We start from the raw sequence: 26489 nt of genomic DNA, 5'->3' as shown, positions 1-26489 counted from the left end.
TGACTTAGTATAATGCGTGAATCAGGCAGCTCAAGTCTAGTAGCTGGAGATCAGAAGAAGCCTGGTTCACGCACTGCACTAAGTCAGGCTTTGCTGAATAAGCAAGGACTGGTTGGGTTATATATCCTACTAATTTAGGACCACGTAAATTGCATACACGCTCAGAACAATGGATGCCTGTTCCATGATCTAACCTACCATTTAGGCAAAGATGCGAAACTATGTTTGGCTTGATTGCATTGAATACAAATTCTGTCCCATGATCCAGAGCCAAATTGGAATGAATTCTAATGATTCATTCTATTAATTGGTGAAAAAATAATTCTCACCCTGACACAAAATTACTGATCCAAATAGAAATAATTCTAATATTAAGACATTATAAGAAGTTGATCAAAAGCCTGCCAGGAAATAAAAAAGATGCTTTCCTGATTGGTGGCACTACCATATTCTTACCCAATCTTCTTTCTTAATAATTGAGTCAAATGCTGCTTTCTTTAAATGCTGAAGTTTTATATTTGTATATTTAGCCAACAGAAAGACTTGTGAAATTCATTCAGATTATGATTGAGATAAATCAGTTATTTGTTAGTAGCAAATAAACTTCTTAGTTAACAGACAACATGTATTAAGTGCTGGTCTTCTAAATGATGTGGTGAACTCCTTTGCAGATTTTGCTTATATCAGGAGCCCCAGTACTGCACCAGTAGTTGTCATGGCGGCTGTGGTACCGAGAGACAGCCCTGCAGCACCTATGTGAAAAACAAAAACAAGTAACAGAATTATGAAGATGAAAAATGATTTAGTAAGTGTGCTACAGTGTCTGAAAACAATAATGTGATATCTTGAAGACTTAAAAGTCAGATCTTCTGCAAATTGAACTTAATGCTTGGTGACCACGCAGCTACTGTTGCCTTATGGGAAGCTTTTTAAAAAATGCTTCCTAGTTTTCAGCACTGGAATGTCCTGGTGTTCTCTTATTTTAATACTGACCTATCCTGTACTTTCCAGGATCAGCTGTGGTCAGCTTAGTACTACCACCTAGCTGGGACCCAAGTCTTCTGTGGGTTGAGATTGACTCCTGGTGACTTCTTGAATATGTCCTTTTCTTGGGAACAGTTTGGAAGGGATTGCCATTGCCTTCTTCCAGAATACTTTTTTGTCTTCCCATTCTAGGGTACAACGCTGTGTGATTTCCAAGTTATCTCCCCTCCATTTACCAGTCAGGTTCCATCCTGTCTACTTCTTTTTTGAGATCAGGCAAGGCTGGCTAGGTGTTGCTACCTGCTGTGTCTGATTACTTAAAGACTAAGAGATGATGGCATCGATTTTTGCAGACTGCAGTTCACTTCACTGGCACTATGTTGCCAGTTAGAGGCTGCTTGAAATTAGAGGGCAGACAAAGCTCTTTAAGTTGCATTTAGCACAAGACTAAAAATAGGACTTACTTGAGCTTTACCCTTTTCTCAGTTTTGCAATGCAATGTATTCCTTTTTAAGACGTTTGTATTAATTTACACAAAAGAAATGTTCGGGAAAATAAGCTAGACATACAGAAGTGCTGTAAATGTAAATAGTACAGAAATGTTTGTCTGGTTTGTTGTCTGCTTAAGTACACCTGTTGTCTGCTTGTGTGTACCTGGAAGTTCTTGGTTCCTGTTGATGTTGAGATTCAGAATGCCTTTATATGTGCACTAAGTGCTTTATCTTCAAGGCACTCTGAAAATCCACATTTAGCAGGATAAAAAGTTAAACTTAGCATAGCTTAGTCATTATTATGTATTTTTTCAAAGGTTTTCACTGATAGCTTGGGTTTGGACAGCTGTTTTGGAAACACTATCATTCATCCTTGCACTCCATAAAGTTCAGGGTGCAGAACACATTCAGAACACATTTTAAAATGCAAAGGATTCTATATTTGTTCATCTGCTAAGATACAGTCATGTGGACATGCAGTCTATTCATTCCTGAGCACTGTTGATGCAGCAAATGCTGCGTTTAACCCCAAAAGCTGGTTTGCACTTGATGATTGACCTGTTTATTGCTCTGTTCCAATATCATTTCAAGTATGCATGTCCTGTAATTACTTTTTTGTTTAGAGTACTAAGGACTTCCAAGGATGTAAATGAGGACAGTTGAGGAAAGAGAAATGTTTGGAGTTTCCCATGGTGGGACCTCTACCCTGAGTAACTTTTCTTTTTCCTGTCCTCCCACCTCCTTCCAAATACTCATTCTATCAGACAGAATAGATTTGCAGTTTGTTTTGCTTTTGACATCCAACAGGAGAAACAGAAAAGGGAAATATGCATGCAGAACTTTAAATACTGGGGTGGCGGGAGACAATCCATGTTCCTGACTATCTGCAAATTAGGTTTATTTTATTTTGTTTTGTTTATTTATTTATTTGTTTATTTATATTTCAAATTTGTCACTGCCCATCTGTGGAGTTTAGGTTTAGGAGAATATATATATAAATACACACACACACACACACACACGTACATACATACATGGAGAGAGGGAGAGAGAAAGGTTTATTTGAAAATATTTTTAAAAATAACCTCATGGCCACCATCTTGATCTTTTGGACCAAAAATCCTTCAAAAACTCCTGGAAGAATATCTGTTTTTTTTTTAATCTGCGCTCAGTCATTACCGACTCTGTAGTGACTACTTGGACGAGTCCTTGCAGTTTTCAAGGCAAGTGTTTCGGAAGTGGTTTGCCAGAGCCTCCTTCCTAGAGCAGAGCCCAGCTGGCGAGCGCAGGAGGCGGGGTTTCCATTGCTTCGTGCCCTTTTCGGGCGCGCACGGTTTTTCGCGCTTACCAGCAACTGCTCCCGACTCCTTTTTTGCAAGGCGCTGCCAGCATTTTTCCTCCCACCGGAGTGAGAGTACCCATTTATCTACTCACGTGAGTTTTCGACCTGTTGGGTTGACAGGAACTGGGGAGGAAACAGGAGCTCACCCTGCTAACGCGAAGGCTGGACTCAAACCGCTGAAGCGTCGACCATTTCTGGCCGGCAACTTTCAGCGTCATTAAGCCGCTGCGCCACCGCGTCCCCCACAAGAATATCTGTACTTTCAAGCAAAAAGGGAATACTGGTATTAATGCTACCAGATTTGGGCAACAACCACTAGATGGCAGCAAAAGTCTTTTCTATCTCTGCTACCATCTAGTGGCTTTCCAGGGTTCTGAATCCCAGTGTTTCCTGTTGCCAAAACACCCCAAATCCTTTCTGGTTTGTTCCACCTGTAACGTGGAACATCCAAAAGATTCTGGGCTTCCTTTCTGCCCAATTGTGGCTGACATGGAGCAGGTTGACAGGACTCCCACAGCTCAGTCTTTTGTTCTGAGTTCAAAACAGAACACTTTCTCTATTTTGCACATACCCTTAGTTGAAAGCCACATTTAACATTGGGGAAGGGTGAAGCCTCCAACATGGCTGGCTAGGAACCTAACTTCCTAGTTCTTCAGCCATTTTAAAGAGCCAGTTGGGTGAAATAGTTAAGGCACCGAGCTAGAAATCAGGGACCCTGAGTTCTAGTCCTGCCTTAGACCTTTGGGCCAGGTCCTCTCCCAGCCCTAGGAAGAAGGTGGCCATGGCAAACCACTTCCAAAAATGTTGTCTAAAAAACTGCAGGGACTTGTCTAGGCAATCGCCAGGAGTCAAGATTGATTTGAAGGCACAGATAAATCAATGCCTATTTTAGGATTTATACTACAGTTTTCATGTGTTTCCCACCATGAAACAACAGGAAACTGTTGTCCATTGATACCAGTTTTGCAAAGTCAGCTGAGCCACCACAAAGGGCGTTGGGGATCACACATGGTCCTGGGAAAGCAGGTTACCCATCCATGAGAGAGAGAATGGCTTATTGCAGCATACCAGGCTGACTTTTCCCCTTATTAAAACCATCTAAATCAACAACATTCAGTTCTCTATGTTCCTATCCACACCTTCCTACAAGCATATATGTACCTCTTCCTCAAAATCACAACTTAAGCATTTGATGAAATGGAGAGTCATCTGCAAAAGGCTATGGTATAATAAATGGCTGGGCCACTACCATTTTTTGCTGCAACAGAGTAGTATGTCTAATGCTTCTGGAAAGGTGATACTGACCAATTGACTGTCCAATGGCAACAAAGCTTCCAGCGGCCACGCCACCACCACTGGCAATGGCAGCAGCCGACATCATCTTTGCTGCCAGTGATCCTGCTGCAATTCCAGCGGTAGTGAAGCCCACGGCTCCCAGGATCAGTGGAGCACCGATTACTGCACCACCTAAAGAACTTGCTGTTAGTCACGGCTGTATAAAAGTAGCCTAGATTAATATCACTCATTTATTTACTCCATTTTCTACCAATTTTTCTCTTGACCCCTTATTTCGCACCAGAGTCATTCAATCAGCTGCATGGTTGAGGGAGTTGACTGTGAATTTATGTCTCCTTAAATCAAGTACAACATTTTAACCCTGGCTCCAACAACTGCGTTGACTGCCTTCCTTACTTCACCTACATGTCCCTTAGGGTCTGTGTAATGGAAGGCATGTGTGAGGAGGATGCTGGAATGGAAGATCAAGGCTATCAGGAGGGAGGGAGTACATTCCAGGAGAGGGTACAGGGCAAGCGCTTTCTCAGCCCACAACAAGACCGTGAGAAGAAGGAGGAGGTGAGGCTAGACCCTCCCTAGAGTCTCACGGGGTATATCTACTAGTTGTTTTAGCATAGATTTAGTCTGGCGAGATTCTGTTTTTAGGGTGTAAGCTAATAAAGGAACTATAATGGACTGGACTGCCCCATTGTTGTTCTTGGGCTGGGCCTGACAGTCTGAAAGGAAACAGCTACAACCTACCCCTGGCAGTGGTTTTTATTCAAGGGGGCAGTGGACTAATCCTTCAACTTATGTTAGGCTGCCTCTCAGTGTTGTGCTCTGTGAACAATAATGGCATGCTGATTGTACCGTATTGTGTAGTATACAGGAATCCATTAGGATGAAGACCAGCCTATAGAGATTTTTAAATAATTGTCTTCTTCGTATAAGGTGTTACCGAGTGATACCTCATACTTCTGAAGCTCAGGAAGGGTGAACATTGTAGCACAAAGATTGGACTATATCAGAAAGCTCCCATTTCTCCTATCAACTCTACAGGTAGTCCTCGCTTACTGACAGTAATTGGGACAGGAAACTCTGTCACTAAGCAACATGGTCATAAGGCACAATGTCATGCTGACGTATGACAGCAGTTCTGACAGTCCCAGTTGATGTTAGGCGAATCCTGCACAGTTGCAGTGTCCCATGGTCATGTGATTGCCATTTGTGACCTGCCAGCTTCCCTATTGACTTTGCTTGTTGGAAGCCAGCAGTGAAGGTTGCAAACAGTGATCTTGTGACTGCACAATGCTACGATGTTATAATCGCGAGCCAGCTGCCAAGTGCCTGAATCACGTCCACGTGACCATGGGGACACTGATGGCTGTAACTATGAGGACCTGTCAACTATAAGTACCTCATTCAGTGCCGTTGTAAGTTTGAACGGTCACTGAATGAGTAGTCATTCAACGAGTACTACCTATACAGAGGACCTCAGGCGGTCCTTATCTTCCATCCTGCCACTGGTCTCTTATCTGCAGTATGGAAATTACTGATTTCATTTGCACTATTAAAAAAGCTTAGAAACTGATAATGCACATTAGCATTTTTAACATTTGGCTGCACTTAAAAAAAATCAGTGGACCATCATTGTACAGGGCCTGGATTGCAATACTGCACTTATCATTGAAGTTTTCAACCTCCCTGTGGATGCTCAAATCATTTTTGTTAATAGTAACAAAAATTACTTGGACATTACAGGATCTTGGTGCAGGTGCTTCTTAAAGGCTAGAAAAGGGATAAAGGAAGAGCACGCTAAAGTTCTGTCAGCACTAGGAAGAAACAAAAAAAGTTCTAAAATTCTCTTTTCCCCAAGCTAAACACCTGCCTTGTGCTGAGAACTGCTCCTCTAACACAAAACCTGTTGGACATTTGCAAGATCTACACCTTTAACAGTATTAACTGTAGAATTAATAAGAGATTGTTTTTGGCTGTGAACTATTAGAATCAGGTGGCAAACTCTGTATAAGAGAAGTATCCTTCCTCTTACTTGTTCTGCTGCTTTCTTGGTTTTACCTTTTTAGGCTCACTGCTTATTCCCTGCTATCTGATATATTTATATTATATTGTTTATATTCTTTGTTGTCACTTTTGTATTGTTGAAGATATATTTTATGTTTAAGTTTACCTTTTGTATATTTTAAATAGATATAAAGGTTGATAATTTATATACCTTGTCTCCTCTTAATCTCATTACCCAACAAAACCCTCCCAAGAATATGAGAGACCATTTAGAGATACAGAGAAGTAACTTACCCAGTCCGAGAGCTGCTCCAATTAGAAGACCTAAGGAAATAGGTATGTGCCAGTCATATTGTGGCAATCTCAGTACATAGTAAGCTTCAAGCGAGAGACAGTTGCCTTACCAAGAGAAGTCAAATTCAACACCTCCCAATGTTGTCATAAAAGAGTCATAAATTTTTTCCATAACATGATGCAGGTAAAAAGAAGCAGGGCTTTGATTGTGTGGATCCAGCTGCCATCTTGGCACCCCCCCCCCCGCGAAGGATGCATCTGGTGTTAAGTGTTAATAATGGTGCTTTTCCCCCTTGCATTGCATGTGTGAATCCAGCCACTGTAACTACATTATACAAGGTTAACAAAATTCTTCATGACTAGAAAATTAGATCTTACCCATGTTGGTTCTGGTTTACCTGCAAGTAAATAGCAGAAACTCTGGTAAGAAAATGTATTTTACAGCTAACAACTTCTGGTCACTCATCCAATGCCTTGAAGTCCATTCAACCATTATCCCCAGAACCGAAGTTTCTAACCAATATTCTAGGGAACCTACACACCAAAGTTGAACAGATTTCCCCCAAGCTAGCTGAGAACTATTGATTTCGCACCCTATGTTCTGCGGTGGAAACTTTTCAGATGCAAATCAAGCTTCTGTAATGCTATGAAACTGCCTGGCTACTAAGCCATCGTTCCTCCTGTATGAAAAATCCTGTTATAAAGTTGGTATAAAAATCACATCATCAGTCTGGCAACCAGGCATTGTCTTAATGCCTCTAACCCTGGCTGGGAGCTGCAGAATTATTTTAAGGGAGGAAAAGAGATTTTAGCCAAATAAAAAGCACAGGAGGAATATCCCCAATGCTCCTCACAACCTCACCACATTTCCTTGCATCCCTCTTCTGAACCATTGGTCTCTGGAAAAGCATGCTAGAAAAAGCCTGAATGACAGGTCACCAGGATGGAGCACCTCTACTCTGGCAGCATGTCACTTGAGCAAACTGAAAGGTAGCTTCATTCAAATCTCACACACCTACTCATAGTTGCCCAGGCCTGACCCCCTTTGCGTTAAGGAAATCCATTGATGGTCATTTTTCCTCTTGGAAAATGACACTGGGTAGGAGGAAAAACTAAACCAAGGAAGTTTACCAATCTCCACCCTCAAATTGCCCTGCATAGAACCCTAAAAAAAGCCCAATTTGCACATCTTGATGCTGAGGCAGACTTAGAGCTTGGCCATCAGGACAGTAAAATATATACCAACATAGGCCATTCTACTCTGGTTCAGTACTTACGGTATCTTGGTAAATTCTGGTAGCACAAAAAGAAATGACGTTAAAACCCAAGCAGCCTGGTACTTTGTAGACCAGTAGAGAAACAAAACCAGCCTTTGGCCACCCTTATTCTTACTAATTCAAGCTGATACTCCTCCTAAAGGACCTCCTAGGGAGGCTGGAATTCATCAAAACCTACCTGAGATTTTGTGTACACTGAGCATCCATCCATGTGGCTTAAGAAGCTTTCTGAAGTGGGAATGGCTAATGACAGATAGCCAATAGCATCACAGATAGCTCTGCCTTAGTCTCATGTTCGTAGCTTTCGATTTCCCAAGTAAAACTTTAGTTTCAATTTCTCAAATCCTCTGTGTGAGAAGTCAATTGAAGTCTTCCCCACACAAGCAGAAAATCAAACCTTCCTGCTTATCCCACCCTGCCATTCAGTCTTTAAATTTATAATCAGGATGGGCTCACACAAAACATTAAAATGTGGCAGAAAGAGTTAACATTCCTTGAACCTAGCCGAAAGATCTGAGTCAAATAAACAACTGGCAGGAAGAGCTAATGTTCCTTGGACTTAGCCGAAATCTAAATCAAATAACAAAATATCTCTTCCCCAAAAAATATTTGCATAAACAGGCAAATACCTCAGCTCAACAAGATGCCTGATTACAGGAAACCACAGCTCAGTGGGGTTACTGGACTTCAGAGTGCTCCCTCCTGGAATTCCGGCTAAGTGCTTTTGGGGAAATCCTGACTGCGGCTGCCCATTCTTGTGCTCTCTGAAATGAACTTCATCTGTGTTTCGAGCAACTGTCTGTGCATTTTATTCCTGGCTCGGAAACGAACTTGGTGAGATTTCTTTCCAACACCTTCCAGCAGAGGAGAAGATTCAAGATAACACTGCCATACATCAGAAACGTCTCAGAAACTACCTACAGACTTACAACCACATGGCATCTCTGTAGCACGCAAACCAAAGCCCTCCAAAACATCTTAAGCAAACCAAAAGACCCAGTAGCCCAAGAAGAAAAAACAGAAGTCATCTACAACATACAGTGTAAGGACTGTAGCAACCACTATGTAGGACAGACAGGCAGAAGCCTTGCAGAGCGCATCCATGAACACCAACTAGTGGTCAGAAGACACGATGAAAACTCCTTAATCTCACAACACACGGACAGACTTAACCATAGTTTCAGCTGGGAAACTGTCAGCATCTTAGACCAAGATAAATCCAAAAATGCAAGGGAATTCTTGGAAACTTGGTATTCAGACAAGGCAGCCATCAACAGGCACATAGAGATAAACAACATCTATACATTATTCAAAAGAGACAATAGAAAGGAAAACAAAAGACCAGAACATCTCCTCACCAGCAATCATCACCTAGATAAGCAGAGATTAACACCAAGATTACCACCAGACATACAATCAAGCAGTAAACAATACCCTAATCGAGGAACTACCGGAGGGAAAAAACCAAAACAACCCCCCCCCCCCACCCTGCAGGGGTTTCTGCAGTATATAAACAGAGAGCAAACCCCATCCCATTCTAGCACGGAAGATGTTACATAGCCAGGTAATGAAATGTTTGCAAGAAAACAACCAAGCTCAGAGAACCCCAAGGATTCCAGTTCAACCCTGAGCTACACATATTCGCTTCTATTGATTTAAGAACCTCCCTGTACATCATTGCAATGTGGTTCATCCTGATAATTCGCTGAGGGATAGCAATATTTATCTGCCATGACATGTTACAAAGAGGCTGTATTTGTATCATTGAGCACCATGATCCCTGTGCATCACTGAAATGTGGTTCATCCTGATAGTTCGCTGAGGGATAGCAATATTCATTTGCCATGACATGTTACAAAGAGGCTGTATTTGTATGTCATGCTGAATTGCAAAATTCAGATAACAAACAGGAAGGGACCAGTTTTTTTGGGCTTGGCACTGTTTGCAAAGTTTTGCTGGATGTCCAAAATAACCAGCTGAGGTTTGCGGTAAATGGAAACCTTATCGAAAATGCTGACCACACGCGCATGATTCAAAAGGACATACACAGTAGTGTGTGAGTAAGTGTTTAACAACCAGCTATGCTGGCTCCATTGCCACTGCACCGCACCACTAGCCACCAAACAGCTGATCAGCATGCTGAGTCTTTTGGCTCAGTTCTGCTCTCAACTGGCTTGCAAAATTCCAGAAAATTTAACAATTGGTTCTTGCAAGCTGGTACAAGCTGGCTGCAGCCCGCCACTAGACATACATGGTCTTTGACTGAGCTTTACATCTTGTTGGAAAACTCAGCAAGAGCTCTGGTACACCTTAAATCTAATAAATAAATCTTCTGAACTTTTTTTTTTTTTTTTTGTCTGCGCTCAGTCATTGCTGACCCTGCAGTGACTGCTTGGACGAGTCCTTGCAGTTTTCAAGGCAATTGTTTTTCGGAAGTGGTTTGCCAGAGCCTCCTTCCTAGGGCAGAGCCCAGCTGGCGAGCGCAGGAGGCGAGGTTTCTGTTGCTTCGCGCCCTTTTCGGGCGCGTGCAGTTTTTCGCGCTTACTGGCAACTGCTCTGATCAATTAATATAATGCCAGAAGCAACACCTGGAGCACCGTTGGAGAAAGACAAAGTGAATCCGACCAAACATGAGTAAGAGCCCACATTCAGGCCTATGTTGTAGTGATAAGGGCAGCGAAATGTTGCTATTTCTCCACCCTTATTGTGTCTGCCGATAGCCACCCAGTGGCCCTGTTTATGGTGACCCACCAATGGAGCAATAACAACGGAGCAATATTCATGCTTTCTGGTGGGACAAGTTGCTCAGATTCCCTTGGAGTTGGACTCTGACTGGGCAAGTCAGGTGAGTGACCTAGGGCACAGGCCTGTGATGTTATTTGAACTGATTCTTTTACGCCTGAGGAAGTGGACAAGATCCTTCTATCTGTTAGTTCAGCCACCTGTTGGTTAGGCCCTGGCCCTTCCTGGGTTATTAAGGCAACCTGGGAGGTGACCACAAGGTGGGTCTGTGTAGTGGTTTCAGCCTCTGAGAGAGGGTTGTCCCACCAGCTTTAAAGTATACAGTGGAACACTCCTCATGAGGTCATTGCTGGACTCCTCCATGTTGGATAATTATTGGCCAGTTTCTAATTTTCCCTTTTTGGAGAAGGTTGTAGAAAAGGTGGTTGGATGACAGCTACAGAAGATCCTGGAGAAAATAGATTATCTAGACCCGTTTCAGTCTGGTTTCAGACCAGGGTACAGTATGGAGACAGCACTGGTCGTGCTTATTGATTACCTTTGGTGGAGCCAGGATGGGGGCGGTGCGTCTATCCTAGTGCTACTTGATCTCTCATCAGCTTTTGGTACCGTCTACCACAGTATCCTTCTGGACTGGCTATGGAGGTTAGGAGGGGGAGGCACTGTGCTCCAGTGGTTCACATCCTTCTTCAGTAGTTGGTTCCAGTCGGCGTTGGTGGGGAGGGGGGAGATTGCGTCTCATGTACGGGGTGCCTCAGGGCTTGATGCTCTCTTCTCTCCTGCTTCACATCTACATGAAACCACTAGGTGAAGTCAGCTGCTGGTTCAGTGTTTGGTATCATCAGTATGCTGATGATACTCGGTTCTACATCTTAACCCTGAGCTGCACAAGTGAAGGTGTTGATGTATCGACCCAGTGTCTGGAGGCTGTTTGGGTCTGGATGGGGCAGAACAGACTTCGGCTCAATCCTGACAAGACAGTAGCTGTGGCTGTTTCGCCCCCCAAGGTTGGGGATGTTACCATCATTAGTCTTGGATAGGGCTGCACTTGCCATTCTGGATGGTGCACAACTTGGGGGTCCTTGCAACTACTTCTCAAAGAGCAGGTGGCAGCTATGGCCAGGAGGGCCTTTGTAAAGGTACACCTGATGCATCAGTTGTGCCCTTTCCTCAGTCAGGAGGCCCTTCAGACCCCTAGTTTCTCGGTCTGTGAAAGAGACAGTGGGAGAATTGTACTTTCAGATTTGCAAGATTCTGTTAATGTAGCTTTACAATAAAGTAGAATTAGCTCATCTGGTCATGCTTCTGTCTGGTCTACCTAGTAAGGCTGACATGAACAGGGTCTCATATCACTTCTGGATGATAATCACTACACTCCCACCCCTGCCCCGGAGTCTCAGCTAATGCCACTCCCAAAACCCAGCTGTGCACATTTCTGAAAGGGCCACCCCCACTTCTGGACCAGCCAGATCTCGGTAATATATGCCAGGTTGGCATAAATCACAGCTGAGGGAGGCCTTATTACAAGCTGACCTGGCATTTAGTTGCAGCAGCTGAAAGCCAGGGCCTGACCGGGTACAGAGGTTGCGATCAGGGAGCTAGAATATGACACAGTTATAAGACACCGGGCTCGTGTTCCCTGAGAACTTGTGGGGGTTTTCCACTTGCTTAGAAATGTGTAAATGACCAAATGTGAATGATCTAAGGCACCTGTACCGTTTGAAATTCCTTGTGTGAAATTAACTATATAAGCTTGCTTGTATGTGTATTCGGGGTCTTTCACTTGCGAATGTTACTTCATGTGTCCTTGTGTGTCTGATCAAGACCAAGATGCTGCAGACCCTTAATAAAATTTGGGGGGCTTTTAATCTTTGTCTTGACTGCGTAGAGGAATGGACCTGAACCTCGCCACTCAGGTGGCAGAGAAGGGAGAAGCACGCTGGGGTTTTTCTGACAGGCCCCACCTGAAAAAAGAAGTCACCAGGACATGTTTATTTTCTGGTAGGTGCAAGTGGAAGTGTTTCAGAACTTGCTTGTTTCAGAAGAGTCTTCAAGGCATGTCAAGAAGGTGGAGTTGCACCTGCTTGACTTTTTTGTACCATTGTTGGCCATGGGGTGACCAACTGTTTGGGACTCATTTTTACCCGGGGCAAGAGAGAGCCAAATTTCGCACAGAATAGAGGGAAGTGTCAGGTTCAGCCCAAAGAACTCCACGAGACAATGTAAATACAGTTCTGTTGCATTTATTAGCTTCAACCTCAGGACAGGAATCTCACCAGACTGAACCCAAGTTCCCAAGCCACAACACCGTGAATTCCTTAGGGAGGTGCCAGCCTCATCTTGAACTTTCCACGCTCCTGTTGGGGGCTAAGAACATGCTTATCTCCCTGAGCCTGGCCTTCATAAGTCCATTCCATCACAGAAAGGCTTTCACCCTTTATTTCTGTACAGAAGCAAAGAGGTGCACTCAGGACCAAAATCCAAACGAAGCACGCAAAGGGGCGTCGTCCAAAGGTTTTTATACATTTCACTAAGCAGGTAACATTCATCACAATTCTCATTGGCTAAAACAAATCCATGGGCGAATGACATCATGCACATGTGTACTACAGTAATACCTCAGTTCACGAATGCTTCTGTTCATGAACAATTCGGTTCGCGAACAGCAGTGTTCGCAAAATTTTGCTTCCGTTTGCGAACTCCGGATCAGGTGACGAACACGACCCGCGGTCATCTTCCCTGCTCTGACACGTGGTCATGGCTTCCTCTAGGCGAGATCGCAGTCGCAGACAGACACTTGCTGTGAAGCTTTTTGGTGTCGCCTCGAGCAAGGTTAGTGTTCTCTCTCTTCGTACTGTACTGTACTGTACTTTGTTTCATATTTTTGTGGTTAAAAAAAAATACATATGGTTCAGAACGGATTAACCTTATTTACATTGAACCTTATGGGAAAATTTGATTTGGTTCGCGACCAATTCGGCTTGCGACCAGAATCGTGGAACGAATTAAGTTCGTGAACTGAGGTACCACTGTACAACTATGTACCCCATAATAAGCCACGAGGGGGGCTCACTAGCATGTTTACTCCCAGGGGTGTTTTTTTTACTATTACAATAAGGCAAAGGGTACTCTGGTTCAACTTTTAATTAGTTGCATATCAGATTGAACCAGAACAAACAGGAGCGACACAGGAAGTTCCTAATACACAAACACAAACAGCCCCAATACACCAACAACCCGTCCGCACAAAGACAAGCAGCTCCCAGTTCACAAACAGCCCATTGGGCCCACACCATAACCTGCAGATACTCCTGGCTCGTTTTGTGGCAAATAATTTCCGGAGCATCTTGTTATTTGCAGGACAAACAGAGGGGAGAAGATCGACATGCGTGTGATGACGGCATTTCCCAAATGCTGCGACTTATCTATTTCCAGACAATGCTGCAAGGTAGGTACCTAATGGTGGCATTTATATGACGATGTCACAACACGTGGACTGTTCTTTTGTGCCATTGGTTTGCTACAGAGGTTGTTACCTGTCAACTGCCCTCACTGTTGTGAGACAGGCAGCCATATAAACAATTTAAATATGTTAATAAATACACTTTGCTGCCCCAGCCTTTTACTCCTTCCTCAGTTCCGTATCAAAATGAATAAAAGAAGTTGCTCGGCCATCCTAAAATCCGTTGCCTTTGAACAAAAGGAAACATGATTTGATCTGGATCGTGTATTTTTATTTCTCATATACAAAAGCACCTACCAAAAAAAAATAATAATAAAGCCCATCTTCTGCATTTTTTAAATCTTCTTGCTCCTTCGGGTGAATGTGGCTGAGCCGGAGGAGATGGTCTGTGGGAGAGGAATGAAGACAGAATGAAGTCTTTGAAATTAAAATGCCTTCTCTAAGCATGACAAAATGCATTTCGTCACAAGCAAGCTCTGTAAAACCACAGCAGGCAAGAACTGGGAGGAAAATTAATATATCTTAGGATCAATGGCATTTTAAAAGGTGGGAAACTGCACCGGTTGAAAAAAAACAGGAATTTTATTTATTTAAGAATTTCATTCCACTCTGATTTCTGTTTTTTAGTTTTGGTAACAAAGTTTCTCTGGGCATTTTTTTTTTTTTTACATCAATCAAACGTAGATGCTGACAAACTCTGTTTTTGTTTCTTTCTCTTTTTGCATCCCCCCCACACTTTATTCTTGAACACTATTTTTCCCTATCTTCTAGGTTGTCTTGGATTCATTAATAGGAAAAAAAAAAACCGGGTTGGTCACTAAGTTCCATGGCAAGACAATTGATTCATAAAAAGAATTCCACTACAAAGATGCCCCAAGAAACTTTTAAATATCTTTGGACTTTTGCTTAATGAGGCAGTGCCCTGCTGTAGGAAGTAGGCTCTGCATGTTTCAAAAATGATTAGGAAGAAACGCATTGGACTGAGTGCAAATGCAGAACTCCTTTGCACAGGTGTGCCCTTCTTGCTGCAATAGTGGAAAAGGATGACATACGTAACAGTGATATCACAATACAAGCCCCACCCTTTCATGGTTGTATCTTGACTCAACTGGACTCAATTACATAAGCCGTGGGGTTTGTATTGGGACATCATGCACATGTTTTATCACTTGCTCCCCCCTCCTGTGAACATCTGTGCCTCTCTGCTATTCATTACTACTCTACTATTCTTTTTTTTTTAATCCATTCAATTGTGACTGATGCTTCGGAGGCTGCCTGCACAAGTCCTACTGTTTGACACGTACTGGTGGGGTTTACTTTGTTGTTTTGCCACAGCTAATAAACCAAGACTCCTTTGAGTTGACCTCCACGCCTGACGCCTATATGAATACACCACGCAGTTTTCTTGGCAACGGTATACCAAGTGTAGCGTGTAAGGAAGATGACCTTGCTGGAAATATGCAGGAATCGTTACTTAGGTAAAAGGGATGCAAACATTTTTAAGTCCAGAACAAAAGGAGTTTACATTTGGAAGTGACTCAGGTGGACATCTCCCTAGTTCACTGAAGTGAAAGAAGACAGACTTGCAAGATTCTGTTATTATAGCCAATGTCAATAAAGGCAATTTTAGCCTTCCTAAGGAGTTGATTTCCTGATCTGGTCTACTTAGTGGGGCTGACAGAGAGTATCTAGCTGTCCTGTATCCTGTTAGCCTTTTTTTTCAATTTCAGTGATTCTTGGTCTTGTGTCATGTATCTGCAAATCTAAGCTTTAGTTTCATAATTCGTGCTTCCAATGAGCAGTCTGGGTTTACTTCATTCTTCTTGTGCTCCCAAGAGAGGTCAACCTTTTTCTCCAGCACATTTCAGCCTAGTGTGTGGTAAAAGCCCAGCTTGAATGTCATGCAACAGAGAACTGGATTAACAGAAGAAACTGTGGTTCCATATTAGCCAGGGGTGTGTCAGTTAACCACAGCCATTTGAATGAACTCCTTAGTTACCTCCTTGGGGGAAATTAACTTTTCATTCTCCCTGTCTACTAAACTATGAACATTGACTTACCTCCACCATTTCATTGCCTACAATTTGCTGCTCGTGGGTGAATTTGTCTGACTTGGCTATTAATTTTCCATCGACGAGATTTACTGTGCACTGTAAAACAATGAAGCCATGACTGAACATGGATCAAACAGCAAGCAACTAACACCACCAGAAGCTGCAAAGATAATATTATAAAAAGATCTTTGGAAAAAAAAATGAGCCTGCAGTTACAACTTTGAGTTAGTAAAATGCAGAGATGCTTTTCCAAAGATTGCAGTAGAAAAGGTGTCCTACAGCCTGTCCAGAAAAATGTTAAAAGAAATAGGGTGGCAGTTCCAGGACTGGAGTCTCCTCAAGGCAAGGAGACATTTAAAAAAAGGAAGATCAACTATGCCTCTGCTTGCTTCTATTCTCACCCTCTTTTTTTTTTTATGGTGGCTCCACAGATTCCAGTCTAACTATGTAACAAGCCAAGCAGCTGCTGATTAGGGTTAGGGTTAGGTCTCCTTTCCTGCAACTCAAAGATGCCTTGCTAACCATTCTTTTAAGGACATATCTTATTGTCTTCATGATCATCCCCAGCTTATTGCCTGGGTCATTGATCTTTGCATTTAGCTAATCTGAAGTTCAAGTGGAGTTTTTCATTGTCTGACACAAGATTTTCTGTGTGCATGGTTAGGCAGTGGTGCTGATGAGGTCAAGGGCTGGGAACTACCCCACTCCTATTGGCTCCTTTCAGCTGCAGGACACATGCCCACTTTTTCCAGTCCTGCCAACTGCTGGTGTGTGTGTGTGTGAGAGAGAGAGAGAGAGAGAGAGAATCTTCCAAAGAGGAAGGGGTGTGGGCTCTCCACACAAAATTTACACCTCATTTGTTAAATGCCTCCATCTAAAAGGTGGCTGTTGATGTGCAACTCCTATTTTGTTCCCTTTTGCAAAGGGACCGATGTTTTTGCCATCCTGGCAGTGGGAGTGGCCAAGGGGGCATGCCACCATGGCAGGGCAGGAAGGGGTGGCAGGGGAAATGAGAAATCTGCCCACCAGCCCCTGCCACAGCTCCCCCACGCCCGGTTAGCTCTTTTGAAATAGAGGGAGACAGCAAGTGTGAGAGAGAAGAGAATGAACAAGGGAAAGGCTGGGTGAGAATGTGCCAATGATAGAGTGAGTAACAGCAAGAGAAAGTGCAAAGAGGGTTGAGGGAGGGAGAAAAATGATGGAGTGAAGAAGAGACAACATGAAAAATATGGAGGGGGGGGAAAGAGACGGGGGGATTATCTGCAGATCACCCATGGGGGTACTGAGGGTCCATCCATCCATCCATCAAAACTCCTCTTCACTCCCTGTTCTACCCCATGGTATGGAGGGTGATTGGGGGGGGGGGGTTTGAAGGAAAGCACATTACAGTGGCTCTCAGGATGAGCTCAGACTCCCTGAAAACAAAGCTGGGCCCCGGTAATTTCACACACGTCCTTCTAGGGTTCTTGACAACAGTACAGCAGTGGTTAGCCACTGTTTTTTTCTGTTCTCATTCTAGCTTGCATTGGTGGGGTTTTGTGGTGGTCTCCTATCTATAGAAGTCTGATGCCACTTAGTTTTTCAAGACCAACCAGGGCAAAAATGATCTTTTCAAATTCCCCACAAAACTTGTGACCAAAAACCACAGTGGATGGTTTCTCCAAATTTTTCCATGGAATGGAGAACTTTAACCTGTTCTCAAGGGTAGGATTCTCTCCCTTAGTGGGGACAATAGTACCTCTACTGAAAAAGTTTCATGGGTAGAGTTCCCTCTTGAAATCTTCCCTTGGGATTTAATTAAGGGGTGGGAAATCGGGGAAGCTGCAAAGCCCAGGTAAGAAGAACCTAAAGACAGGACATTTTAAAGCAAATCGTTATCCATTTTGTCACTAAATAAAGGCACCACACACTCCATTTAGAAGAATTTCTCAATTTTTTTCTTCTGCTTTGAAAAAAAGTTCCTAAACAAATTGCAAAAACAAAACACAAGATAAATTATCTGCCTGGTACTGTTGATTACAACTGTCCAGTTTCCATCAAAGAAGGTTGGCTGGGGATTAGAGTTGTGAGAAGACCATTGAGGGTCTTCACCAACACTTTCCAGACAAAGTGCCAGTTCTGGAGATCTTGGCACCAAAGCACAGAGACAGTCCCCAGGTCAAAATGCAGATATATCTGAACTATCAAAGACCCAGCTCCTATTGCTGCTGTTTGCTTGCACTCACCTTGACCTTTTTCCCATCCATGGTGGTCATTTCTGCTTCTTTTCCCAGTGTGAACGTATTTGTGACAGATTTGTTGGGGGTTTTGGATGTGATGACAAAAGTATTCCCGGTCTGATGGATTTCAGTTATGGGCTTGATGTCTTTGGCGGTTTTAATGATATCGTCTGACAGGGCTGAGAAAGATGGGAGAGAAGAAGGGGTATTTTGTTAAGCAACAGGCACTGAAATGAGTGGCCATAAACAAAGCATTTTTAAAAAGCTCTGTTGGATAAATCAAAGGGCTCAGGGACTGGGGAGGGCACGGAGAGCGATGGGAGCAAATGATTCAGGCTCCACCTGTCAAGGCAGCTACATCCCAAGTAGTGTTACATATTTGAAGTGACCAGGCAGATCAAGACTTTTCATTCAATGAGGCAAAATCATCTGTAAACCTATAATCTCAAGAGCTTTTTCAGTATTTGGGGTTTTCCCACACACTCCTATTTACGTGGATTTCAGGGGCTAACACAATGGAGGAAAACAATCACGAGCACAGGATGCAGAGAGAGAAAGTATGTGGGTCTGTGTGGTGGCTCAGATGAATGTTGAGCCTTTGAGCATCTCAGAGGTTTAAAATGGTGCTGTAAATCACTGTTTCTGAACCATGGCAACTTTAAGATGTGTAGAATTCAACTCCCAGAATACCCTTTCCCTTTAATCATGACATCAAACTGGTTCTTGGCATTCTTCTGGTATTTGAATAGGAGACCACCAGAAAATCCAAGAACTGTAGGCCAGACTGGTATAAATGGAGCAGAGTGGGAATCCCAGAAGAGGGCAGTGCAAGGCTTTCAGTTTGTTGCCAATAATGCTACATGGACATCTTTAGAAGTCACCAGGAGTTGAGCAAAACTCAGAGGAGACCCTGCTGGCTGGGGAATGCTGAGAGCTGAAGCCCCAAATCTTAACGTTGCCAAGGTTGAGAAACAGTGCTGGAAATGACTCCTTCAAGCTTAGCATCCTGCTCTCCTTTGATAGTTGTTCAAAGTCTTCCAGACAAGTGTGACGCTTCTAGTCTTCTTCTGCTGGTCTTGTAATACCAATTAACCAGTGATATCCACAGCACCTCCCTTAATGGAAACTTCCATATATTAATTCTGTGCCAGATGAAGAATCACACTTTCTAGAAATAAGAGAGATTATGATATTTGCAGGAAAAGAGCAGTTGAAGTGGAAGGATCTCCATAAAAAATCTAAACCAGCTTTCCCCAACCGTCTTCTAGATGTATCAGACCACAACACCTCTTACCTTTAGCTATGCTGTGGGAACTGCAGTGTGGCCTTCAATTGTGGGCAAGTCTAGTCAAAAATGCAATAATCTGAATATCTAATCAGGTGAAGAATGATGGTTCTGACTGTAGCTGGTAAAGTAGTAAAGTCATCTCTGATTCAGGCTCTACACTTGGTGATGTCCAAGAGGTTTGGTGGTTTGAAATAAGCCTGCCTTGTGATCCAAGTCAAGGATTTCTGTATGCAGAAATGAGCCCCCCTATACAGTATACCCAGGACAAAGATGAAGCATGGCTATTTTGTTGGAGGGTATGAGATGTTTAAAAAGGAAGCAGACAGAAAGGTGTATGTGTGTGTAGGGGCCTTTCAGTCAGTCTTGACGCCAGGCAACTACACGGAGACATCTATGCAGTTTTCTTGGCAACGTTTTTGGAAATAGTTTGGCTTTGCCTTTTTTCTAGGGCTGAAAGAGAAGGACTGGCCCAAAGTCTCTTACTGGTTTTTATGTCTGAAGCATAACTAGAACTTCAATTTCCTGCTCCTAATCTAGTGCCTTAACCACTAGACCAAGCTGGCTCCCTGAGGGCTGTTCACTAAATCCAAATATTCAAGGGTTTCCTCAGGGTGGGGTAAAAAAAAAGTCAAGTATGATCACAAATCTCTAGGGTTTGTTTTGGGGGTGCAACGCACATAGAAAATGGGCAAAGCTTTGATTGCATAGTCTTGACTGCCATTTCACATTTTTGACCACACCCTATGGACACCATTGCAAATACCTGAAACTGTAACCACAACATCTTAGCCTTTTCATCCCAGATTTAACAAAATTGTATCTCATTCATTTCTTTCCTAGAGCAGGAGCTAGGAGAATCTAGCTAAAGGTAAGGACCATTCCTCCCTCCCTGACTTTGAGTAACTGCACTGTAGGACTGTCCTCACTTGCTCCTAATTGCAGGTTGCTTAGCCTTCCAGTTGTCCTCTTACCCAAAGGACACTATGCTCAGTCAGGAGGGGACCAGGTCCCCAGTAAAAACCTCAGATGGTGCTTCAGATGTCCCATTCTTTGGGGCAAAAGCCACCTGTAGCTTACCAATTGCTTTCAGGAACTCCTCATACTTCTCTTGGGTATAGACTTGCCATGTGCCATCAAACGCCATGTTGGCCACGCTGCTGGGTGCTTCAGTGGGGCATCTCCTGGCAGTGGCTTCATTTATACAGGAGAGAATCCTTCCCCCTGCCCAGATCTGAGCCACAAACTCTTGAGCCCAAAACTATCAATCATTAATCTTCCAGCTGTACTTTGTGAAAATAACTTCTTGTTCATCATGCCGGAAAAAGCTTGGTTGATTCCATTGAAGAATATTATTTGCTAAATTCCACTGCCAAGATTAGTGGTTTGGTCATAAGAAAGAAGAAAACCTCTTTATTTCTATTTCTGAATTTTATATTTGAAAACCACATTGGTCCATTTTTATTCCTGATCAAGGCTTACTCATATTTCTTTTGCTGAAACAGCAGCTCTTTGGCTTGTTCGTCTTGTGAATTAATGAATTAATGATTAATCACATTGGCTAAAGCCCATAGTAGTATCACATTTATAAGGATTTGCTAATGCCAATAGTTCAACTAATTCAAAGTGTAGAACGTATGGACTGATGAAATCTGGTTCTAACTGATTAACATGTCAAAAGTCAGGTTAAATTAAATGGGCCATCATTCCCATTTTACAGATTAGGAAACGGGGACTAAGTATCTGACTGGGTTCATTCATATTGCTGAGCTATGGTTTGCTTAAGCTTGGTTTATTGAATAAACCACAATTGACAGAGTTCATGAAACACACCTAGTTAGAACCCAAGAACAAACTAAACAATAATGTGGTTGGATGGGTTCTGACTAAGCATGTGTGAACCCAGCCATGGTAGCTTGTAAAGCCACAAAGTTTGAAATAGCAATTGTGGTTATTAAAGAATCAACATAGTGTAGCATGAAGTGCTACATTATCTAATCGAGGAAAAAAGGTTTAGCACCAAACAACATTTCCTGGATGGAATTATTTCACCTACCCTTCTCTTAAAGTAGCTGTGAAAGCTACAGTTTTCCTATAGCCACACAGCACGCTAAAACTGAACACTTACCAACCTTCCAGCTGCATTCACGCACCATCCTAAGCTTGGTTAGTTTTAACCTTGGTTTATTTTTTTCTGGCTTAGAGTGTGGTATGAACCCAACCCATCTGGTTGACTCCATGCATTGTACAAAGCCAGAAAACAGATTAACTCAGTAATGTGAAGCATGTTGTATAAACATATAAAGCTGAGAAGGACAGGATGACATCCCACTGCCCTCATTCCAGTGTCTGATCTGGCTTTCAAGTCAGCTTACTCCTCACTTTAGGACAGCTGGCTTCATCAAATAGCACTACCTAGTTGTCTGGGACACAGAGCTCTATCCTCCAACAGAAGAACAGATCAGACAGAAGATCTCCTTCATCCATCTCAGGAACTACCACCTGAGCCTAAGCCCAGCAGGTGGGGAAGGAGCATTTAACTCTTGCTCAGTTGCACCTTTGTAGGAACTACACCAAACTGGTTCTCAGTATTTTTCTGGCCCTTGAACAGGAGACCAGAAAACCCAAGGGCTATAGGTCAGATTGGTGTGAAATGGGGAAAACAAGTCCCAGAAGAGAGCAGTGCAACACATCCATTTTGTTGCCATGAATGCTACATGGACATCTTTGGAGTTGAGCTCCACTCACAGGAGACCCTATTCCTTTCAGGATGGTAATACAACTGTCCAATCTAAAATTATTGCTGGATTTGTGCAAGGTAGAAGGAAAGAAAGGAGAAACATGGAACACCTCAAAGACCTGGCAGCTAATGCTTAAGCATCCTGGCTTAGGGACAAATCATAGTGATGACTCATCAGACGACACAAATGTTGGGTAACTTTGGCAGGATCAATATGCAGCAACCTCATTTAACAGGACATTACTTAATTTGTACCTGGCCATAGCTGACCACTTCAACTAACTTTCTAGATGTCCACATTCTTCTGACTTTCCATCCTTTTCTATGACAACATTTAAAAAGCAATGTAGCAATTAAGACCGAACTTTTCTTAGACTTTACCAATTTCTTTTTAAATTATTTTTTTACAGAAACTTTTTTATCTACATATTTATAGTGCCGACTATAGCAGGGTTCCTCAACCTCAGCAACTAAGATGGGTGGACTTCAACTCCCAGAATTCCCCAGGCAGCAGGCTGGGGAATTCTGGTAGTTGAAGTCCACCCATCTTAAAGTTGCTGAGGTTGAGGAACCCTGGACTATAGTATAGTTTGCCACGGAAATAATTTCTATGAGGTACAAAATTTGAGCTGTTTATATAAGAGAAACAGAATCATGAACTTATAAGCACATGCTCCATTACAGTTAGACTGTATTGCCAGGGTATTCTCTTTCCCAAAGGTTGGTATGAAGTTTTTTTTAAAAAAGCATATATTATTATTAGGCATTTCAAAGAAAATGTATAAACAGGCAAAGAAAAAGAACACCACCTACAACAAAGCTAAAGAAATAAAATACTGTACCAAAGAATAAGCAAGGGACTTACGGATGTCACAGAGATATTTTCCAGCATATTGTTGACTGTGAATAACTGAGTATATGATGATGTTGTTTTAAAAGCCTGAAAATTAATATTAAACTCCATACAAAACATATCAGGAATCATGGTCAGCATCATCTAAATGACAGAATAAAACTATGAGATACAGTAAATTCTAACCATGTTATTAAAAGTCTGTTCTAGTTTAAAAATTGTATAAAATCAAAATAAAGACTTGATACAAGAGAAGCTCACATTTTGGATCTGATACAGATCCATGTATTGAACTGTAATCTAGGAATGGTGCTCAACTTGAATGAAATTTTTTGTCAGATTTACTTTAAGATATGAGATATTCTGGTCATTGAAGCACATTCTCATAGCACTGTTCTTCCATGGAGTGGATCAAACATTGTTTCTAGTATAAAGATTATAGCATCCTTGCATATACAAAGCTAACTCAATATATTTTGAAAGAATATATCATTGAGTAAATTTTAATAAAAGTATCACAGATTGAAATAGGAGTTCACCTTTAAAGATCTTTTTCATCCTGGCATGAATCATTTTCCAAAACTGTTGAGCTTTACAACATTGCCACCATATGCTTACATTTCCAGCAATTTTTAGAAAATATGTTCATTTGACCAATCAGGACTGCAGTAATATACCAACAATAAAACAACTCATACCATTTCTCTCTAAGTAAAATATGCAAAATAGATTTAATATTCTTTTTGAATTAAAATTTCCATTATTGCATAACTGTTCCTGCATCCATTTAATCACACCATCTTTGACTTGTTCAGTTGCTGAGTCATATTTCGTCAGCAGTTTATAAGTAAGACCTAGCAGAAATTCCAAGTTCAGCATTATAAAATTTTCAAATTCAGTCAAGTCTGTTTCCTCTTTTTCTGCAATTCTTTTACTACTATGCTGCATATCTGAAGATATTAAAACTAGTCAGGTAAAATAGATCATTGTAAAGTAAGAATCTCCAAAGATTTTTTTTTCATCTTTTTAATAATAAAATCTTGCAATTGAATGAATTGTTATCTCTCTGCTGAGTGAATTCTTTGTACTCTCCTCTTTGTAAAAATAAACATTTAATAATGAAGCAAGAGAAGAAAAATCTGGGCTTATTTTTTTCTATATTTATCCCAGACATTCAATACATAACTGATTATAAATAAGTGCTTACTTATTTATGAAATAATTCTTATTACTTTTTATAAGTTGTTTGTTTCTGCTTATATCAAGTCCAGAGATATTTATGCACACAGTCTGGAAATTCTGCCCCTTCCAGAGGTAACCAAGCTGTAAGGAAAGACAATCCACTCTCTAATCCATGTTAAACTCTGGTATGGTCTGAAGTCTTACGGTAATTCCCATTTCCTAGAGCTTCAAAGTTCATGAGAGACAGAGAGAGAGAGAGAGAGAAAAATATGGTTTTCTTCTCTTCATAATTTTCAGCTCTGAAGTTCTGGGAAATGGCAACGACTTGCATGCCCCCCACGGACATTTGAAAAAAGGAACAATAAAGACACACTCAGCTTGGCTAGTTCCTGTCTCTGTTTTCACTTGCAAGGACTGTCATTCTAAACCAGTGTTGTCCAAACTTGGCCACTTTAAGATGAGTGGACTTCAACTCCCAGAATTCCCCAGCCAGCATGGCTGGCTGGGGAATTCTGGGAGTTGAAGTCCACTCATCTTAAAGTGGCCAAGTTTGGACAACACTGTTCTAAACGAACCATTCCAAATGGCAAAAAAGATGCCACATAAGTTTGAAGACCTCTCCCACCATGATGAGTTTTATGAAGACACAGTAATATAACCTGTTTGTTGCAACATATTTTGACTTCAGGATGATCCATGTCAAAAAAAAAAAAAAAAAATCAAGTTGACTGTGTGAACTAAGCCCCATCCCCTTTTTATATGTGTAAACCTTTATTCAGAGAATGTCTGAATAAACATTTTGTCCTTTGTATCTGAAGTCCTCTAAATGAAATGTTCTATTAAACAGAGGTTTTCCTGTACTATATGCATGTGTATTCATGCTTTAGGAGTTTGCTTTTTATAGTGTAAACCCACGTTAAAATTGCTCTGAGGATTGCATGGGGTAGGGAGGCAAATTTTCTGATGTAGAGAGAATCGCTAGCCAATAGCACTCTCCCTTATGTCTTGGTCTGGCTCAGGATGATTGACTCTGGTCACTGTAAGACCAGCTTTTTCAGAGCGACAGAAATATGAGTGCAATTTTGGAACGCCAGCACTGCTGTAACAGTGCAAACCTTTGGGGTGGGGAGGAGAGCAAGCTGGATTTAACTGTCCTTCATTGCACTTGGACACAGCTTCCAGTGAGAGCTTCTCTCTCCTCAGCCACTGCTCTCACCAAGGCCACCAGCAAAGGAGATGAAACAGTGGTCTTCTCTGTAGCTCCTGTACCTGCTCAATTATCGCCTAATGAACTTTGTAATTAAAGATGCAGTCTGATTAATGTCTACTCAGAAGCATATCTTTTTGAATTGAGTGAACTAGACAATGCAGGGCCAGGAGACTAATAGATAGCCTGTTATACATCTTCATGATTGCTCTGATAGTTTGGGGAGGTCCTACTGAGGGTGTCACAAATTGTTAGGCTTATCATACATAGGATTGTCCTGCTTTTGTGCTCCAGTCTAGATCACTGAGCAAGGTAGAAAAAAAAAAAAGTCCTGGAAACTAGGTTGTACTGACCTACCAAGGGGAACAAATTTTAACTCTCTGTCACTGATATCAGCCTTAACCCGGATGGGAGGAGGACAGAGTTAGCCATTCCAATTTTTCTCCCTTTGCTTCACCAAGTTGAACAAGAGGAAGGGGAGCAAGTTTTGAAAGCATGCTAAAGCCCGCCCTCCCCAGGGTTATTTGCACAAGCCTGCTGATCAGGACTTTTGCCCTGGTTTAACTGCTCAAAATAGGGTAAACCTACAAATGTGGATTGTCATCGTTCCGTAACTTGCAGTTGGTTCTTCTAAGTGTCAGAAAAAACAAGATGCTGATTATGACTCTGCAGTTGAAGCCCTGTTCCTTTTTTAGGGCACTGCAACACACTAAAAAGGAAATCAGGCTTTGAATGCTGGCTTACAGATACTATGTTGACTTTTTTCATCCCCACCCACCAGCCTGTTCTGGATGGCCGGGGGATTCTGGAAGTTAAAATCCACATATCTTAAAGTTGCCAGGGTTGAGAAACACTGCTCTAGGCACTTGTTGAAGGCCCAGCTTTCTTCCAGATCTTCCCTGTGTGATGGTAGAGACAGACTCTATGTATTTCTACCAATCCCATCCATTTTTGTGTCTATTTTATCTGATGCTTTAATGTTGTTTTACTAAAGTTAATTGTAAACCCTTCAAACAATTGTATGAGAAGCATTCTGATAGAGGTCATGTCTTCTCCTGG

General features: G+C 42.1%; 2 protein-coding genes across 6 annotated transcripts; both read right to left on the bottom strand.

The window, feature by feature from the left end:
* Positions 1-492: 492 nt before the first annotated feature.
* LOC103068230 (interferon alpha-inducible protein 27-like protein 2A) lies at positions 493-9144 on the bottom strand. 5 transcript variants are annotated; one of them, XM_007424074.3, is made up of 5 exons: positions 7864-9140; positions 6787-6806; positions 6409-6438; positions 4123-4284; positions 493-752 (listed from the first exon to the last, which is right to left on the bottom strand). In XM_007424074.3, the coding sequence occupies exons 2-5, from the start codon at positions 6788-6790 to the stop codon at positions 679-681; spliced, it is 270 nt and encodes an 89-aa protein (XP_007424136.1). In that variant the 5' UTR covers positions 6791-6806; positions 7864-9140; the 3' UTR covers positions 493-678. The 5 variants fall into 5 exon arrangements, with proteins under 5 accessions (XP_007424136.1, XP_087997096.1, XP_087997097.1 ...); XM_088140970.1 differs by having other exon boundaries at positions 8315-9140; XM_088140971.1 differs by having other exon boundaries at positions 8725-9140.
* Positions 9145-14139: 4995 nt separating this feature from the next.
* Positions 14140-20662, bottom strand: LOC103048450 (fatty acid-binding protein, liver). The gene is made up of 4 exons (XM_007424075.4): positions 20529-20662; positions 18170-18342; positions 15951-16040; positions 14140-14276 (listed from the first exon to the last, which is right to left on the bottom strand). The coding sequence occupies exons 1-4, from the start codon at positions 20593-20595 to the stop codon at positions 14226-14228; spliced, it is 381 nt and encodes a 126-aa protein (XP_007424137.1). The 5' UTR covers positions 20596-20662; the 3' UTR covers positions 14140-14225.
* Positions 20663-26489: the final 5827 nt, after the last annotated feature.

The sequence above is a fragment of the Python bivittatus genome, unplaced genomic scaffold (assembly GCF_059951505.1).
Source record: "Python bivittatus isolate LINGU-HERP-01145 unplaced genomic scaffold, Pbiv_v1 ctg000250_np1212, whole genome shotgun sequence".
Classification (NCBI taxonomy): Eukaryota; Metazoa; Chordata; class Lepidosauria; order Squamata; family Pythonidae; genus Python; species Python bivittatus.
This window is presented reverse-complemented; position numbering and strand designations above follow the sequence as displayed.

Bases quoted from the DNA above. Each gene is read 5' to 3' on its own strand.
- LOC103068230 (XM_088140968.1), bottom strand. From the start codon at position 7,888: ATGCTCAGTGTACACAAAATCTCAG. The intron at 4,285-6,408 runs GTAAGTTACTTC...CAAGTTCTTTAG, and splicing joins TGGAGCAGCTCTCGGACTGG to GTGGTGCAGTAATCGGTGCT. The intron at 753-4,122 runs GTCAGTATCACC...TTTTTCACATAG, and splicing joins TGCCATTGGACAGTCAATTG to GTGCTGCAGGGCTGTCTCTC.
- LOC103048450 (XM_007424075.4), bottom strand. From the start codon at position 20,595: ATGGCGTTTGATGGCACATGGCAAGTCTATACCCAAGAGAAGTATGAG. The intron at 18,343-20,528 runs GTAAGCTACAGG...CATCTTTCTCAG, and splicing joins GGAGTTCCTGAAAGCAATTG to CCCTGTCAGACGATATCATT. The intron at 16,041-18,169 runs GTGAGTGCAAGC...ATTGTTTTACAG, and splicing joins TGGATGGGAAAAAGGTCAAG to TGCACAGTAAATCTCGTCGA.